General features: G+C 39.3%; 3 protein-coding genes across 4 annotated transcripts in view; 1 reads left to right on the top strand and 2 right to left on the bottom strand.

Annotated features, from left to right (window-relative positions):
* The window catches only part of LOC144537767 (serine/threonine-protein kinase 38-like), a 17,647-nt gene extending 14,864 nt beyond the window's left edge, over positions 1–2,783 (bottom strand). The window contains exon 1 of one of the 2 annotated variants that reach the window (XM_078281638.1): positions 2,404–2,783. The gene's annotated coding sequence lies outside the window, so the exon portion shown is untranslated. The remainder of the gene's footprint in view (positions 1–2,403) is intronic. The other variant, XM_078281639.1, reaches the window with a different exon arrangement.
* Positions 2,784–4,803: 2,020 nt separating this feature from the next.
* Positions 4,804–10,082, bottom strand: med21 (mediator complex subunit 21). The gene is made up of 4 exons (XM_078242710.1): positions 9,951–10,082; positions 9,448–9,562; positions 8,466–8,566; positions 4,804–5,364 (listed from the first exon to the last, which is right to left on the bottom strand). The coding sequence occupies exons 1-4, from the start codon at positions 9,990–9,992 to the stop codon at positions 5,185–5,187; spliced, it is 438 nt and encodes a 145-aa protein (XP_078098836.1). The 5' UTR covers positions 9,993–10,082; the 3' UTR covers positions 4,804–5,184.
* Positions 10,083–10,089: 7 nt separating this feature from the next.
* On the top strand, positions 10,090–15,765 carry fgfr1op2 (FGFR1 oncogene partner 2). The gene is made up of 6 exons (XM_078242709.1): positions 10,090–10,345; positions 11,350–11,486; positions 11,724–11,841; positions 12,509–12,651; positions 12,922–13,035; positions 15,290–15,765. Exons 1-6 carry the CDS (start codon positions 10,321–10,323, stop codon positions 15,425–15,427), a joined length of 675 nt encoding a protein of 224 aa, XP_078098835.1. The 5' UTR covers positions 10,090–10,320; the 3' UTR covers positions 15,428–15,765.
* Positions 15,766–16,337: the final 572 nt, after the last annotated feature.

Genomic DNA, 16,337 nt, shown 5'->3' with positions numbered 1-16,337 from the left:
CCATTAGTCAATCAACAAATCAAAAGATCAATCGCCAACTATTTTGATAGTCAATTAATCATTAAAGGAATTTTTCATGCAGAAATGGCAGAAAATGCTGTTTCAGCCTCTTAAATATGGATATTTCCTGTTTTTCTCTGTTTTATAATCATATTAAACTGTTTTGGAGTGACAAAACAAGACATTTAAATACATTATCTTTAGACACTGACAACCTGGGATGGACATTTTTTCACTATTTTATGACATTTTATCGACCAAATGATTAATCTAGATAATAAATCGATAATGAAAATAATCGTTAGTTGCAACCCTACCTAATTCACAGGGTTTGTTTTTCCAGTAATAATATATACTTCAGAATATGCTTCAAAAATTGAAAAGAAATGCTAAAAAAATACTTTTATTTCAAATATATTGGCAGATGTGTTTTGTCAATGTATTTCAAATTAAAAGTGGACAAAATAAATGTCAAATGTATAACTTATTTTTATGTTTAATGTGCATCGTAATTAGGGTTGGGAACCGAAACCGGGTTCCAAATTAGAACCGATTCCAAAATGCCAAGAACCAGGTAAGTTTTGGTTCTGCTTATTGGTTCCTCAACTACACAAGGCGCACTTACTGGACGGGATGACGCCGGCAAAGCGATACATTTTGTTTTGTTTAGGTAGTATGGAGAACGACGAATAACGCCAGGGTCACACTGGCCTCGCAAGCGCTGCAATCATTTCCGCTATGGTTTCCGTGTTTCCTCTATTTCGCAACGGCGACACACTCGCTACAAACACAGTCAGTATATGCACATATCATTCTCAACCCAATAGTATGTTTTTCTCCGAGACGCAATGTATGTTCTTTTGCGTTTTAACTTGTATGTTGTTTATATTGACCGCTATTTCATGTATGAAGTTAATAAGCCTGCCTGTGTCGGTCTCTGTGCAGCGTGCTGACTGTACGTACACACCGCCGCCTCCTGGAGCTGCAAAGAAGCTCTGGCCGCCCTGTCAAGGACGCTTGTCAAAAAGTACGGGGAAGCTGTTTGACGCTTTGGCCGCTCTGACGTAGTAGCATTCTATGTTCGATCATGGAAAAAGCACAAGCAGCCACTGCACGGTCAATACATTGACACTAGAAACCTTTTATGAATTACATATATAATGACAGAATTTGTATTGGTTGTTGGTCGCAGCGGTGTCTGTTAGCAGTTAACTCGCTCGTTAGCCGCTGAACCGCAGCAGAATGCAGGCAGAGCGAGCAGCCGCCAGCTGTTGATCCGTGCAGGACTTCACCGTGAGCGGACTGTTTAGAGACGAAAGTTTACATCGTATGTTTCTCTGGAATCAGCCAGCGTGAAGGACGTCTATATTCCGAGTGGTTGCCGCTGAACCGCGTCATAGCTCATTACCATAAAGTTGACCTACTTTCAACTTTCAGACTGACGCTCTGGTCGCTCAAAACGCCCAAAACGCGACGCCGACAGATTTGACGCTCCTTGCAGCTGAGAGAAGCCAGCTTCCACTGAAAATGAATGACCATCTTCAGAAGCTCAAGTCGGCGGCAGTGTGTACATACAGTCAGAGACGAGGGCAGAGTAGAGCCAAGTCTCGGAGACAACTATAGACGTAGTAACGTTTTTCGGGCAACTGACTGATTGTATATGGCCTCACATATATGGGTCCCTGTGTCATTTTGGCAGGTTACAGTTACAGTGAATGAAAAAGGAAATAAATAACAGATTATTATTGAATCCCATTATTTAATAACAGCAACCAAATTAAACTGTATGAAATTAATTTACAGGTTCCATAAACTGTATGAAGTAAAATTGTGAATATGAATGGTGTTAGTTTAAAAAAATATATTTTTTCTGTGTATTAGCATGTGATCTGTTTTCAACCTGCTCATCAAGGAATCGGAATCAACAATTGGTAAAAACCGGAATCGATAAGCAGAAACGATACCCAACTGTAATCGTAATTGTCATGCTTTTAATTCAGGATGCTGGATTAAGGTTACACTTCCTTCATCCACCTGCAGAGATCGCGTGTACCTGCATGGAGTAACGTTATTAATAAGCTAGCTACGTAACGTTAACGTTACACACACAACTCACCTAAATTTAAACTTTTTGTGCCACCCATCTTCCACCTACTATCTACCACTGCTGCCTGGCACATGATGGCTGATACCTCATAATATTCATTTATTTTTTAAGATACCAATAAGCCTTAATAATATAAGGTTAGCTACTTATACAATACAAACATTGGTATAGTTTGATGCTGTGTTGCGTTAGCTAGCTATTCGTCCGTTATATTCCCTTTTGCGTCTCTGTCTGGCTGAAAAACCCGACAGCACAAAAATAATAAAGAGCATTATGTGGGAAATATTTTCACCTACCTCCGTGTCCTGCTCCAGAGTCAATTACTGGCTTGGCGCCACCGCACGATATATGAGAAACAATGTGAATTTTCGTATTTTTCTGCCTAATATTTAGGCAGTCGAAGGCTAAAGGCTCCAGTTAACGTTACTGGCCACCCTTCAGAGGAACTTAACGGGCTGCACAGTAAACATCGCCGATATCAACGCCAAATCATAACAAAAGCCCTCTGACGTTGACTGCAAGCTACCCTGAAATTATATGACATTATTTTACTTTCTTCATTTGTACAACCTGACCTCGAAATTCAGCGCTTCCCCCGTCTTTATCGGTATAAAATGTAAAATAAGCAGCGCTGCTTCCTGGGACCGTCGGTCTCATCAAACGCTCCGGCCACCCAACGGCGTTAGCGTTTGATTGACGTTGGCAAGAACCAATCACCGATATAGAAAGGAACCTTGGTTTCTATTTTCCAATCATATGTGCAATACACATGAGAAGGACATGTGCGTCAGCCAATGAGAAGATCTAAACCGCCCCGCAAGGGTCGTGTTCCAAGGCATGGATGTATAATAAGGAACGGTTCCAGGACGCAGGTTCATTTTGCTAGCAAGCACTTGCAGCTATGAAAGACTGGGTTCTAGCTATAGTCTAGTTGTAAGCTTTGTTACATCATGTTATTGGTAATGCTTAGTTCTAACCCTTACTAAAAGAAAACTAATATTACTTTGATTATTAGAATCCTATTACACAAACACTGTAAAATAAGTATTTCCTTCATACATAAATAGCAAAAGTCATAAAAACTACAAGAGGGTATCTAAGGTCAAATCAAATTGTGGGTTGTATTTGCTATAGTTGACAGAGAGACATTTACAGAAAAAAACATAGGAATGGTTTACATTAAACTATCACTATTATTAAAAATATAAAACTGTAATCTATAACCATAAACATGTTATACAATTACTTTTGCCTACTGATAATACAGGAGATAAGACACCATAAAAACAATAACATTGTGATAGAGTGCCACAGATACAGACTACAGCTATATTCTGGGAATATTTCAGAGATATTTAAGATCTGAAACTTTTGGTGCAACATTTCAACGCGACTGCAGCTTGTTTAGCCCGAAAATACGTAAAACATGTTGATGGTTTAAACCACTGCAGATTATGTTTTCACACTTGAAAATCCACAGCAGAAGAATTAGAGATGTATTCACCCTATCTGGAATCTTTCATGTCCTTGTTCACTTGTGTCTATAAGCCAAAGGTCTGTAGGATAAAGAGCAGGTGAATGCACTATAGGGAAAAAGCAACAACAACTAAAAAGCAAATACAACTTTAACGCCAACAACAAACTTTTGTTGACAGTGAAAAGCAATCCGGGCTTGTTTCTCTGCCATAATTCTCCTTATTTGGAACGGGATGAGTGTTTTTACTGTAAGAGCCATGATGTCAACATGCACAGTGGTGGGTGTACCCTGCTAACACGTCTGGGTGTGGTGTACAGCAGACAAGGCTGTTTTTATATTTCTCGCATCAATGGGGCCCACTGAGCTGTGACACAGCACCTATATTTAGATTTGGGCTATAAAGTCTCTGGCCTGCAGCCCAAGCTTTGCAAAAGGACTCAAGACCACTGAGCCCCATTTTGATTTGAATGTAATTACAACCACGTGCCACATGACTGCAGTTGTGTGAACACATTTTAAATACAATTATGGTGATTTTCAGATATTAACAATTCAACCAAAGAATGGTTTTTTCCCAAAGGTTCCCAAATAAGTATATATTTAAGTCATCTGCAGCTCTCTTCCCTACCCGTCGTGAAATACACTTAAACGAGAGCTTAGTTCCTCAAAACATTTTTGGTCATATTGAAAATGACATCATTTCAACCAAATGTAACAAAAGCAATGAGCACATCATTCAGATTTTATGCTAAGTCATGATTTATCATCCTGTGATTCTTCGATGAAATATGTGGAGCTATTGTAGCATGATAAACTGACATCAATTTAGGGCAGTTACTGTGCAATAAGGCACCAGAGCTGTTTATGATTAATGACTGACAAGGACTTTATAATATAAAAAAAACGTTGCATTCATTTTGGAACTAAATTGTCAGTTTTTTGTTTCCTTGTGAGCCCTTAAGGCAACAACAAACATCCTTTATGCTTCATGTAGTCGTTTTCCCAAGAAAAACCTATTAAAACTATTCTGTCAAACTAAAACTCTGTTGTAAAGATACAAATGACAAATCGAAAAAAGTGTTTGTTCAAGCTTTATTAAAGACTTCAGAGTAACAGTAAGCTGAGTGGGTTTGTTAACTGGTCTGAAGAGCGTTGAGCATAAAAATAAACTTATTTTATTTCTACGGTGTTGAGGTTTTTCAGTAAAGATGCTCCAAAATAAGAATTCCAATCATTTATTTCATAAATATCTACAAAAACAGACTTCAATCAATATACAACATAGACATAAAAAAAACAAAAGAACACACGAGACGTCGTCAACAGGCATCTAGTGTTTTACACATTTTTCTGTGGTTGCCTGGAGACCAGTTGCTGCTGTGTAATAGAAAAAAAAAAAAAAAAAAAAAAAACATTGCAGTTAAGCAACCAAATGACGTTTCCGCTAACTGTATGGCAGTTACCGTCACAGACAAATTCAGCGTTGCGAGTGTTTTGAGGCTTGCAGCTGACGTCTGAGGGTAAAAACAAAAAGAGTCAGGATGGGGAGGAGGGAAAAATGGCTTAAAATTGTCCAGAACTGCGTTTTGCACACTGCCGGTCAGGATTCGGCTGCTGAGGGCTGGTGAGGTGGTCCGTTGCGGGTGCGGAGCTGAGACTGGGCGATGTCAGCCAGGGCGCTCTGGATCTTCTCCAGCAGCATATCGCCGCGGTAAACCACCTCCTCCAGACGGGCGGCGGCATCGTGGTTCTCCTCCTCCAGCTGGCGCAGACTGGCCGCCTGGCGAGAGGGCACAGCCGGTCACACTCACTTACAATCAAAAGGAGGCGGGATTTTATGGGTTTTTGGTGAATGAAATGACTGATGGGAGTTTTTGTTTTTTAGTTTTTTCATTGTATTTATGCAAATACATTTGCAGTGCAAACAGTACAAACTGTGAGCTTCAGCCCTTTCAGTAAGCCAATTGGTGGATTGTCGTTTGTTATGTGCAATACACTCTGCAATGTTATTATTTTGTCTTAATTTATCGTCTTTATTCAGTTCTTATTTCTAATATTTTTAGAGATTGGCATGGGGTACTTTCCATAAAATCTTCTCTCAATGCAAATCAAACCAGCTATTAGGCTAACTGAAATCAAACCATCCCAATCTCTAGGTATGGTGAAGGGTATGTGATGATGTGAGGCTATTTTAATTCCAAAGGCCAAGGGAACTTTATCAGGATGCATAGTATCCTGGATCCATGAAATAACTGGCCTTTAAAAAGAAAAATCTGCCTGCCTCTATGGGAATTTAACATAGGGGTGTACTCACTTTTGTTGCCAGCGGTTTAGACATTAATGGCTGTGTGTTGAGTTATTTTGAGGGGACAGCACATTTACACTGTTATACAAGCTGTACACTTAATACTTTACATTGTAGCAAAGTGGAATTTCTTCAGTGTTGTCCCATGAAAAGATATAATGAAATATTTACTAAGATGTGAGGGGTGTACTCACTTTTGTGAGATACTGTACATGTTTGGGTGGACTGTAGGAGCTGAATTGCCTTTCGGGGATAAATAAAGCTGTATCTGTATCAAATATGCAACATCTTTTATTGTAAAGCCTCCTTATCTATGACAGGAGGCTCTGTGATTGATGACCCTCTCTCTTTCCAACTTGCCTGATGCACTGGTGACAACAGACATTATGAATGGCAAAACTATATGCAACGTCTTCAAGCCACAATAGCTTAAGAAACAGGAAAGTATAATTAGTTTAAAATGATGGTCCACCAAAATAATAATAAAAAAAAAACAGGAAAAACAAAACTTCGGGCAATATTTCATGAACCCTAGCAAATGAATCTGAATGGCCAGATATATTACTAGAATAAATAAGGTAATCCTTTCACTCCATTACTGCATCATACTCTGTTTTACTCATCAACAGTTGTATGTTTGTGCTGAGGAGAAAGCTGCCAGTTAGCTGTAGGTGACTGATCACAGAGTGATGGCTCAGGGTTGAAAACTTTGATTTTTAATGTAACGATGTAAGAGAAGTGATTTACAGGTGTGTCTCTTGGGATATTCCCCTGCAGTTGATGAATTCCACTTGTTAAATATTTTACTGACAGTGACCTGTGTCACCTGTGTAGTGTTTTTATACACTACAGGCCTCTAAAATGGGATTTTGCACTGGACCGCTACAGTTACGTCAATGGTGCTTATGACCTTCAGTAATGTGGAGATGTTGTACAGTCATTTACTTACAGTCGCCTAAACCGATGCATACCCATCATGCAATATTGCAAAATCAGTAGATCTTCATTAGGCTTTACATATACAGTATGCAACCCTTTTTATTAATTATGTGATTTTACAGCACCTCAGATAATGAGGATGAGATATTAAAGTGTCCAAGCTTGTAAAACTGTTGAATTGTGGCATTAAAACCATATGGGCATTTTTTTTTTACTAAAAGACATTTCGACATGTCCCAGTAATAAAAAGCAAAAGGTGTAGATAATAAAAACAACGATGGCTAAATTCCCTTTAGCTGCTTCAGTTTCAGGGCCCTGGTATCGTGCATGCTGGCTCACTGTGACATTTGAAATGTGAAAACACTAAAGTCTGTATTGCCATTTTGTGTTGGCTGTACTTTGACTGATTTTGCTTTATTGACGAATGACGGCCTAGATGCTAGGGATCGGCCATTCCAGATATACTGTACATTGGTAACTCATTTAAGTTTCATCTACAACAGCCTTCTATTTTCAGAAAAGGAATCAAGACAGAAATAACACAATCTTTCCACTCTTTTTAAAATTGTAGAGAAAGTAAGAAATTAACTTAAAAAGGCTGCTCATAAAAACTCATTGACCCTGGGAAACTTATTAAATATTCTTCTGAGAAGTTGAGAAGAACATGCTCATTTGCCGTTCAACAACTGCAGCACATGCTCAGAATCTACACAGATCTGACTCTCTAAATGATTAAACCTTAAACTATATATAAATAAATTATATATATATATATTTTTTTTTTTTAAGTGTTGTCTTTTCCCGGTTTTATAGGCTGCACTGTAAAGTGATGTCATTTTCTGAACTTACCAGACTGTTCTATTATTTGCCTTTACCCCACTTAGTCATTATATCCACATTACTGATGATTATTTATCCAAAATCTAATTGTGAAGATATTTTGTTAAAGCACCAATAGTCAACCCTGCAATATCGTCACAACATCGACATTGAGGTATTTGGTCAAAAATATGACGATATCTGATTTTCTCCGTATCGCCCAGCCCTAATATATAGTTTACAATACTGTTTGATAGGATTCGGCATTGGAACCGGTTCAAAAATTACGATTCCAATGAAATCTTTTTTTTATTGGAATCGTTTGGAAAACGTAGTGTCGAATGCGATCATCGGTTCCAAATTTAACTTGCGGAAGTTTTAGTTTCCGTAGCGGCCACCGTGCTTCCAGAAAAAAAAAAAAAAAAAATAAAAAAAAAAAATCGGATTTGGAATCAAGTGTTAAACTCAAAACAATGCCCAGCCCTCTGTTTGATTGGTGTGTATCTGTCAGTAAATAAAAAATGTTTATCGAAGAGTAGATTATTATTATTATTATTATCTTCTAGGCTTCGTACAACTAATAATCAAAAGAGCGGCCTGAAAACTGACTATAATCATTTTGCTTTTATAGCCATGAGCAGCCATCATTTTCATGGTCAGAGTCTTGAGCTGTCAATGTAAGAAGCAGCTGTACAAGTGGTCACCTGGCTCCCTCTGCTGACTGAAAACTAGAAATACTAACAGGGCTTTTGTATGCGCTTATTGTGGAATCTGTAACTGAAATGCATGTCTTAAAAGGAAGTTGGGAATGCGCTGACCTGCAGAGCTGCCGTGGACTCCTCACTGGGCAGAGAGTCGATGAGTACATCCACATCTTTGGCTGTTCTGGCGATCAGAGCTGCAAACAGCTGGGCATACTCTGGGTAGAGGTTTAAAACAATATATATGTAACCCTACTGTTACACAAATCATGTTTCTCTATCTTGTAGTCAGTCACTAGCATACCAATAAGAGTCAAAAAAATTAAGGGAGAGAGAGAGATATATGTGGGAAGAAGACAATGTTCAGTGTTGACTCAAATGTGTTGTTGCAAATGATGCAGGCAATAGTATATTATGTGTTATGGACAGTGGTGGAAGAAGTATCCAGATCCTTTACTTAACTAAAAGTACTCATACCACACTGAAAAAAATACTCCGTCCTGCATTGGAAATGTTACTTGAGTAAAAGTATGCAAGTATCATCAGGAAAATGTACTAAAAGTATTACAAGTATAGTGCTCAATGCAGAAAAACCCTCACATTTTAGAAACTGGAAACAAGCCAGTTCTGTCAAACAACAAGTGTTTAAACGGCTAATAATTTCAGCTGGAGTTGGCAAATATATTGTTGGGCAGTTTAATTTATAATAAACCATCAAATGTTATAAACTACATGTGTTTTGTGTGCAAAAATCTCAATATGTAAAGTAACCGATTTAGTAACTGATCAGATTTATGTAGTGGACTAAAAAGTACAAGAACAAGTAGTAGAAGTACAAAGTGGCATGAAAAGAAAAGACTCAAGGAAAGAACAAATACCTCTAATTTGTACTTAAGTACAGCACTTGAGTAAATGTACTTAGTTACATTCCACCACTGGTTATGGATTAATCACAACTGGCAACAGTCCATAAATTTAATTAGGCCAACATTGGATTGGTACATCGATAATGTAAATCAGAAAGTGTTGAGAGGAAAGGTATATTAAATGAGAAGACAGAGAAGTGAATACAGATAAGGAACCAAAACAAATAGATCACCTTCGGTTGGGTTTGCTGGCTGGTCTCTGTTGATAGCCGTCTGGATGTTACTGAAGGAGGCAGGAGGCGCACATTGTTGCAGGACGCCGATGGCATTACAAAACTGATCTGCAAGCTAGACACACAAACCAACACCATTTGGATTACACTTTCTTTCAAGCAAGGGGCTATGTATTAAGCTATATAGTTGTTGACGCTGCCAGTCAGTCAGCCAGCCAGCCAGCCATTTGCGACTTAGTAAATATGAGTCACTTTGAGGTTCCAACGTTTTAACGCTGCAGGACTGTAGCAAATGTTTCTGTGTACAATATAACATGAAGCTAGACTTGTTCGTGGTATAGGCCCCTGGTCGTTTGCTACACAGTGATGTAGCCATGTTAACAAGTTACTGGAATAAATATGAATACTGCTTCGCACTAGCTAGGCATTCAGGTGAAATAAACAGCCAAAATGTACTTATTTTTTTGTTAGTTGACGTATAGAAACTTCAAAATAAGGCTTACCGAATTGACAGCGTCTTGGAGTTGCGTTAGCCGGTCCGCCATTTTTTTTTAATGTAATGTAACTAAATCCCGCTGTCATTGTCGCGAGAATGTCCTGACATAAGAATCTCGCGGTATTTGTGGTGTTTTGGAAGCTTTGGTTAGCATACTGTCGTTTAGGTTAGCTGTAGCCATTTAAATCATCTCAAGACTGACTTTACAGCAAAACGAGTAACGTTAAAGTGTTGAAATCAAGTTCATAGTTCATGTCCGCTGCATCAGAACCTATACGTGTTGTTCCTTAATGGGGACTAATGTTAGCCTGTAGGTAAAAATAGCTACTAAACATCAACAGGAAGTAACGTTAACGGACTGAGTTAGCTATACTGCAATGTCGTGCACTTTGAGTTCTTCAGGTACGACAGTTTCACCTCAACTGTTTTCTAACTTTAATAACAAACTACTTGCAATGTCAGTCGACCAGTTAGAACGATACCTTTAGAATATGTATGTACCTTAAGTTGATTTGCATGACAGCCTAAGTGTGGGTACTAAGTCAGCTAACGTTATAATATATAACGTATAAGTTAGCAAAGACTTGTGTTTGTGCTGCTGGTAATATTAGCTATGTTACTCTGTTAACTGAAGCTGAAATATTGAGTGCGTTTTTGCCTTTACGCTTACTGCGGCTGCGATAAATTTGGCGTACCAGTAACTAAATATATCACTTACAACCTACAACAAGGTTACGTTAGCTTGAGCGAATTAGCTGACCCATCAGCTGTCATCCAAGGTATGACGAGAACAAGGAAGGTAGGGTAGGGTTAGCAAACGAGCTAATTACATGGTGTTTTTTTCTTAGTTTTCTGAAGTCATGGCTTTTTACTTTATTCTGGTCATTGTCCTGAACAACTAATGCTAGTTTTATTTACTTTAGTAACTCAAATTGGACATAATCTAAAAATGTACATGTAAATGTGAGGTTAGTAAGTGATGTAATGAATAGCTTGATGAGGCATAATGTGCTTTATCTGGCCCAATGTATTACCTGAGATAAAAGCCTGATTAAAATGCAAAGTACAGACTTGTAAGTGGCTTGTAAGACTTGTAAATTCAAACTGTTGTTTCCTTCACACGATATATTTACATGGTTTAATTTTGAACCGATCATCAGGTAGAGGCATTCATTAAGACAAGATAAAAGGCAACCATTTAGCCCAGCTTTACAACCCAGATTTTAGCCATTAAATGGATTAGCCTATGGGCTTACCTGGTATTTATTACACTGAAATATATATCATCCCTTAATGGCAACATTATCAATTATAAAGTAAATAATCCACTGTTTTCTATCAAAACTACAATGCTGTAGTCATTAACCCTTCATAGTTCCTAGTAATGATGACTTGTATTTCCTCAGGCATGAACTGTACCTTAGAGAAGGTCCTGGCAGATGCCAAATCATTAGTGGAGAGGCTTCGTAACCATGACAACGCAGCTGAGCTGTTGATCGAACAGACAACGTCGCTCAACAAGCGAGTGGAGTCCATGCAACAGGTACGGTGTCACGTTATATTGGTGCTAATTAAATATGAATGTTCTTGTTAATACTAAACTAACTAAAAGCTAACATTGACCTATTAACGAAAACAAGTGCAAGGCAGCAATGTAAATCACTTTTAAGAGACATTTTTAGTTTGAAACACTAGCAACCATAAAAACGGTTCTAACATTTTATACTGACATTTTCCAGTTGTTTTAATGGGAGTTGGTTTGGTAATCTCCTGTTTGCAGTACCAAGAGGAGATTGACTCATTGAACCAGGTAGCGCGCCATCGCCCTCGTTCTAGTCTGGTGCTGGGAATCCAACAGGAAAACCGTCAGATCAGAGAGCTTCAGCAGGAAAACAAAGGTAGGCAGGTGATTTGTAATGCTATTCTTATTGCGGGAGGAAAACATGACAAAGGAAATCGTTTTTTATCTTTTATTCACCATGCAATGTTTGGAGTAGAGCTGCACGATATGAGGAAAATATCTAATTGTGATTATTTTGACTAAAATTGCAATTGCGATATGATTCACGATATTGGAGGGAATGATCGTTTTTTTGTCATTATTTTCATTTTCATTGAAAATTATTAACATTGAAAGAAATTAAAATGATTATAGTGTGATTTTTTTTTTTTTTGCGAGGATCTGTACCGAACAAAGATTTTTTTCTTTAATCTGTAGGATAGGATTTGTAGGCCGGGACGTCTCTGCAGCACCACAGTACTTCATTCAGAATGGTTTGACACATATTTTGCCATTAACAAATATTGCGACCCCCCGTTCCCCCCCTGTGATTTGGATATTGCACTAGTCCATATTGCGATTTCGATACAATTGCGATTAGTCGTGCAGCCCTAAGTTTGGAGTGGACTACTGTTCGGTCACAACCACAGAGAGGTGTGATGGCTGCACACAGCAAAGTGCAACAATATGAAGCTGACAGATGTTCTCGTAGGGGGGTTTTCTTCCGGCGTTGTCCCCTACAACAAGCCTGTGTTCACTCCTGTGTTGTTCTCTTCTTCCTGCAGAGCTACGGACGTCGTTAGAGGAACACCAGTCTGCATTAGAGCTCATCATGACCAAATACAGGGAGCAGGTGTTCAGGCTCCTCATGACCAGCAAGAGGGACGACCCCACCATCGTGACCCAGCTGAAGGAGCAGCACACCACGGTCAGTGAGGCCTACTTGTTTCTTTAAGTGCCTGGTAATAGAGGGAATGTCACATATTACACGTGAGACCCTTCGCCCCCCCCCCCCCCCCCCAACTTGATTGTAAACTGAAAAAAAAAATGGGTCAGCTCAACTGTTTTGATAAAGAGTAACTAAAGGCATAACAACACCAAACGGGTGTCATACTATTTTAAGTATTTTTTAATATGTATTCAACTTTACCAACTTCCACTGCCTTGTATTTATACATTTGTTTTTCATCTTTACTAGGAAATGCAAGCACACATAGACAAGATCAATGAGATGGCCTCTGTGATGAGGAAAGCGATAGAGGTGGACGAGGGACGAATATGTGAAGAAGAGGAGAGGATTAAACAGCTAGAGGTAAAACAAAACGTCTTACCCTGTTCCATATGTACTTACAACAATTGTCCAACAGTTGTCCACATAAAAAAAATGGTGGAGGGTAGGGGCTCAAATCAAGGGGGTAAGCTTCTCCTCGACATTTTGATGCTAACAAGCACTCACCCCGCCCGTTAGCATCCCATTGACTGCCATTCATTTTGGCGTCACTTTGACAGCGAATAACTTTACATCTGAAGCGTTTAAAGACTGTGTGTGTTCATTGTTTATTTCTAAAGAAACACGACAATGTATAAAAGGCTCCATTACCTTGTACCTCACGTTATGGCTCCGTAACAGACGTTTTTGTAGAAATAGGCTAACGATTGTGTCATAACCACGCGACTTACTGTCGCACAGTAGAGGAATTAGCGTATAGTACAGGAGAAGCTCGCAGGCAGTTTCGACTTACATTAGCTGTTTAAGTTTAATTACTAATGTTAACTAGCATTTTAGTTACACAGGCAATAATTAGCCTGTGTCCATGTTATCTCCTTACATATACCTACGCTCTCCGTCTCTGCAAGAATCGGAATGATTGAGATTTTTCTTGGCACAGCTACCAGAAGACTTACAACTTTCAGACAGGTTGCTCACGTCACATTTACGTCGTCTCTCTCAGTTGGAGGCTGCGCAGTAACGCTCAGCGCTCACCGGAAAAGTGCTTCTAATATTCTTCACTGGTCTCCGTCCAGAGCAACGGGATCTGTTGGTCCATTATATATACAGTCTATGGCTCAAATCAACACATAGAAAAATCCTAAGCAGCTTCTTCTTTTTTTTTTTTTTTTTTTTTTTACACCACATGGCACACTTTGATAGACATATGGTTCTGGTAGGCTAACACATAGACTCCATATAAAGATGGACGACGCGTCCACACTTCCTCCCACTGTACAAAAGTAAAGCCAAAATCTCCTGCATATGGGCCCTGCCATCTTTTGATTTGGAGCCCGAGTCTGTGCAGTAGTGATTGGGAGTCAATCACGGCTGTCAATCATGATGTTTCACCCCGTTTTTATAGCATCAAATAACAATAATAAAAACCCCAAACTTATCAGAAAAATGAACACTATCACTGCATGATAAGAACTACTTAAAATGACCGAAACCATCTTTAGGGGAAAATTATTTTTTTGGGTTTGGCCCATGTCCCATCCACTCACATGGAAGGGGTGGGATTTATGGCCTATACTGTAGCCAGCCACCAGGGGGCGATAAAGATGTTTGGCAGCTATTGTAGCAGTACCGCTAACTGAAGGTAGGCTCCATGAAAAAGTAAGAAATGCGAAATGTATGGAAATCCTACAGTTTACCATTAAATTAAACCAGAAACTATATATATCGTATGTTACATCAGTGTAAAACCTTCCCAGTCTTGCAAATGAATTCCTGCACATTGCATGAACGCAGCCTACAGTTTAATGTTAGTTAAAGGTTACTAAGCAACTAGTCTATATCCACAACGTTCCACTTCCGGGATTGCTCCGTCGCTCATTTAGGATGGATATTCGTTGCCTTGGGCTTCCTTTGTGTTGGCGTTCTAACCTCCGGTGGATTCATGAGGACTATGGTTAACTGCTCCTCAGATCTCTGCAGGGTAAATCCAGACAGCTAGCTAGACTATCTGTCCAATCTGAGTTTTCTGTTGCACGACTAAAACAACTTTTGAATGTACACGTTACACCAAAACATGTTCCTTCTCGAGGCTATTTTGCTTAGCGCCGCCCAAGACAATTGTGATTGGTTTAAAGAAATGCCAATAAACCAGAGCACATTTTTCTCCAATCTCGGAATGCTGTGTGGACTAACCAGACCCTCCTTTGCAGCGCTGTGGAGGAAGGTCTGGCAATGCGAGACTACTAAGCAACAGACAGTAGATAACTAAGAATACCTGCATCTGTCACGTCTACTCTGTACTCAAATGTTCTAAAACTGTCCTGTGGCAACTTGAGTTTCAGAAGCTTGGTTTAAAAAGCCTGTGATTATCGCAGACCATGACTAAGATGATTATGTAAACCACTCCATACATTTTTCACCATAAAGAACCACAATTTAAAATATGTCCAAGGCTGACCGTATATGTGGTGAGTGACGTGATTGATTTGGAGCCACCATCGTGCAAATATATCCAGATGCAGCTTTAAATGAAAAGCCAGGTGCACATTAGTAGTAATAGTGGTGGTATTATTACATCTGAAGGTATGGCTGTACATATCTGTTTGTGCATTTTTAGCTGGAGAACATCGGACTCCGAGAGCTGCTGGGAATCAGTCGTGAGGCTTTCCTGGTTCTAAAGCGAGAAGACGCATCAGAGAACACGTCACTGTCGCCGTTGCTGACCAGCGCTGACGTCAGCTTGAGAAAGAGTTAGAGAGCCCATGGTGACTGCCCACCCCCGATTCCCCCATGCCGCTGCCACTACTGTGTACAGTTTATTGCCACATACCACTTCCTCTTTCACCCTCCAGATTCTTTCAGCGATCCTCTACCTTCTCCTGGAGCATTTACAGCATGATGCTGCAGAGCTGCAGAGCCGTCTGGGGATTCAGACACAAGCAGTACGAACACACGTTCTTCACTTTTCTTTGTTGATAACGTGTGTTATGTTTGCTCATGTTGCCAGCATGCATCTGTGGTGCCTGCAAGGTTTTAAAAGTGTGAATGGGTAAAAGAAGGATTTGAGTTGAAATAAATCTGTAAAACAAGAAATTGTCTCTGCTGGGTTTCCTTTTACTTTCAATTGTTCCTTGTTTATGGTTCTGTTTGAGTGCCTGTGCAGGTACTCAACTTCTCACTTTCACTGTTCATGTTGTTGTAGTATGTATATCTCAGCAGCTTAAAAGCAGGAATAGAAACATTATCCAACACACAGGATCTGCTGTAACATCCAACTACCCCTTCTGCTGCGGAACTGCAACAAGCCAGAAAAGTAATGTTGGAAAGCATTCCTCCAACATGTTTATTTTAATAGCTGAATAATATAGCTGTAAATGTAATAAATCAAGAACCGCAGCCCTTTTTTTTTACTGCTTTGAAATAATTTTGTGCACGTAAAATAGTGCATGAATTGGTCTGAGAGTAGATGTTATCAAAGAGTCACTATTTACAAGATCCACAATCCACAAACCCTTTGTCAGGTTTGTATTGGAGTTTGCCATTGATGACATGCCATTACAAAAGACAACCCTTCTGTTATGAATGGTCATCAACACACAGATATAAACGAAGAAAGAGTAAAACGCTCTTAATTTCAATCAACGATTTAAAAACTGTTTGGAGCG

The sequence above is a fragment of the Sander vitreus genome, chromosome 23 (genome assembly GCF_031162955.1).
Source record: "Sander vitreus isolate 19-12246 chromosome 23, sanVit1, whole genome shotgun sequence".
Taxonomy (NCBI): Eukaryota; Metazoa; Chordata; class Actinopteri; order Perciformes; family Percidae; genus Sander; species Sander vitreus.
This window is presented reverse-complemented; position numbering and strand designations above follow the sequence as displayed.

Coding starts and splice junctions, on each gene's coding strand:
- med21 (XM_078242710.1), bottom strand. CDS start 9,992: ATGGCGGACCGGCTAACGCAACTCCAAGACGCTGTCAATTCG. Junction 8,567..9,447: donor GCCAGCAAACCCAACCGAAG/GTGATCTATTTG, acceptor ACCTCTACCCAG/AGTATGCCCAGCTGTTTGCA. Junction 5,365..8,465: donor AGTCCACGGCAGCTCTGCAG/GTCAGCGCATTC, acceptor CCCTCTCGCCAG/GCGGCCAGTCTGCGCCAGCT.
- fgfr1op2 (XM_078242709.1), top strand. CDS start 10,321: ATGTCGTGCACTTTGAGTTCTTCAG. Junction 11,842..12,508: donor GCTTCAGCAGGAAAACAAAG/GTAGGCAGGTGA, acceptor TTCTTCCTGCAG/AGCTACGGACGTCGTTAGAG. Junction 12,652..12,921: donor TGAAGGAGCAGCACACCACG/GTCAGTGAGGCC, acceptor CATCTTTACTAG/GAAATGCAAGCACACATAGA.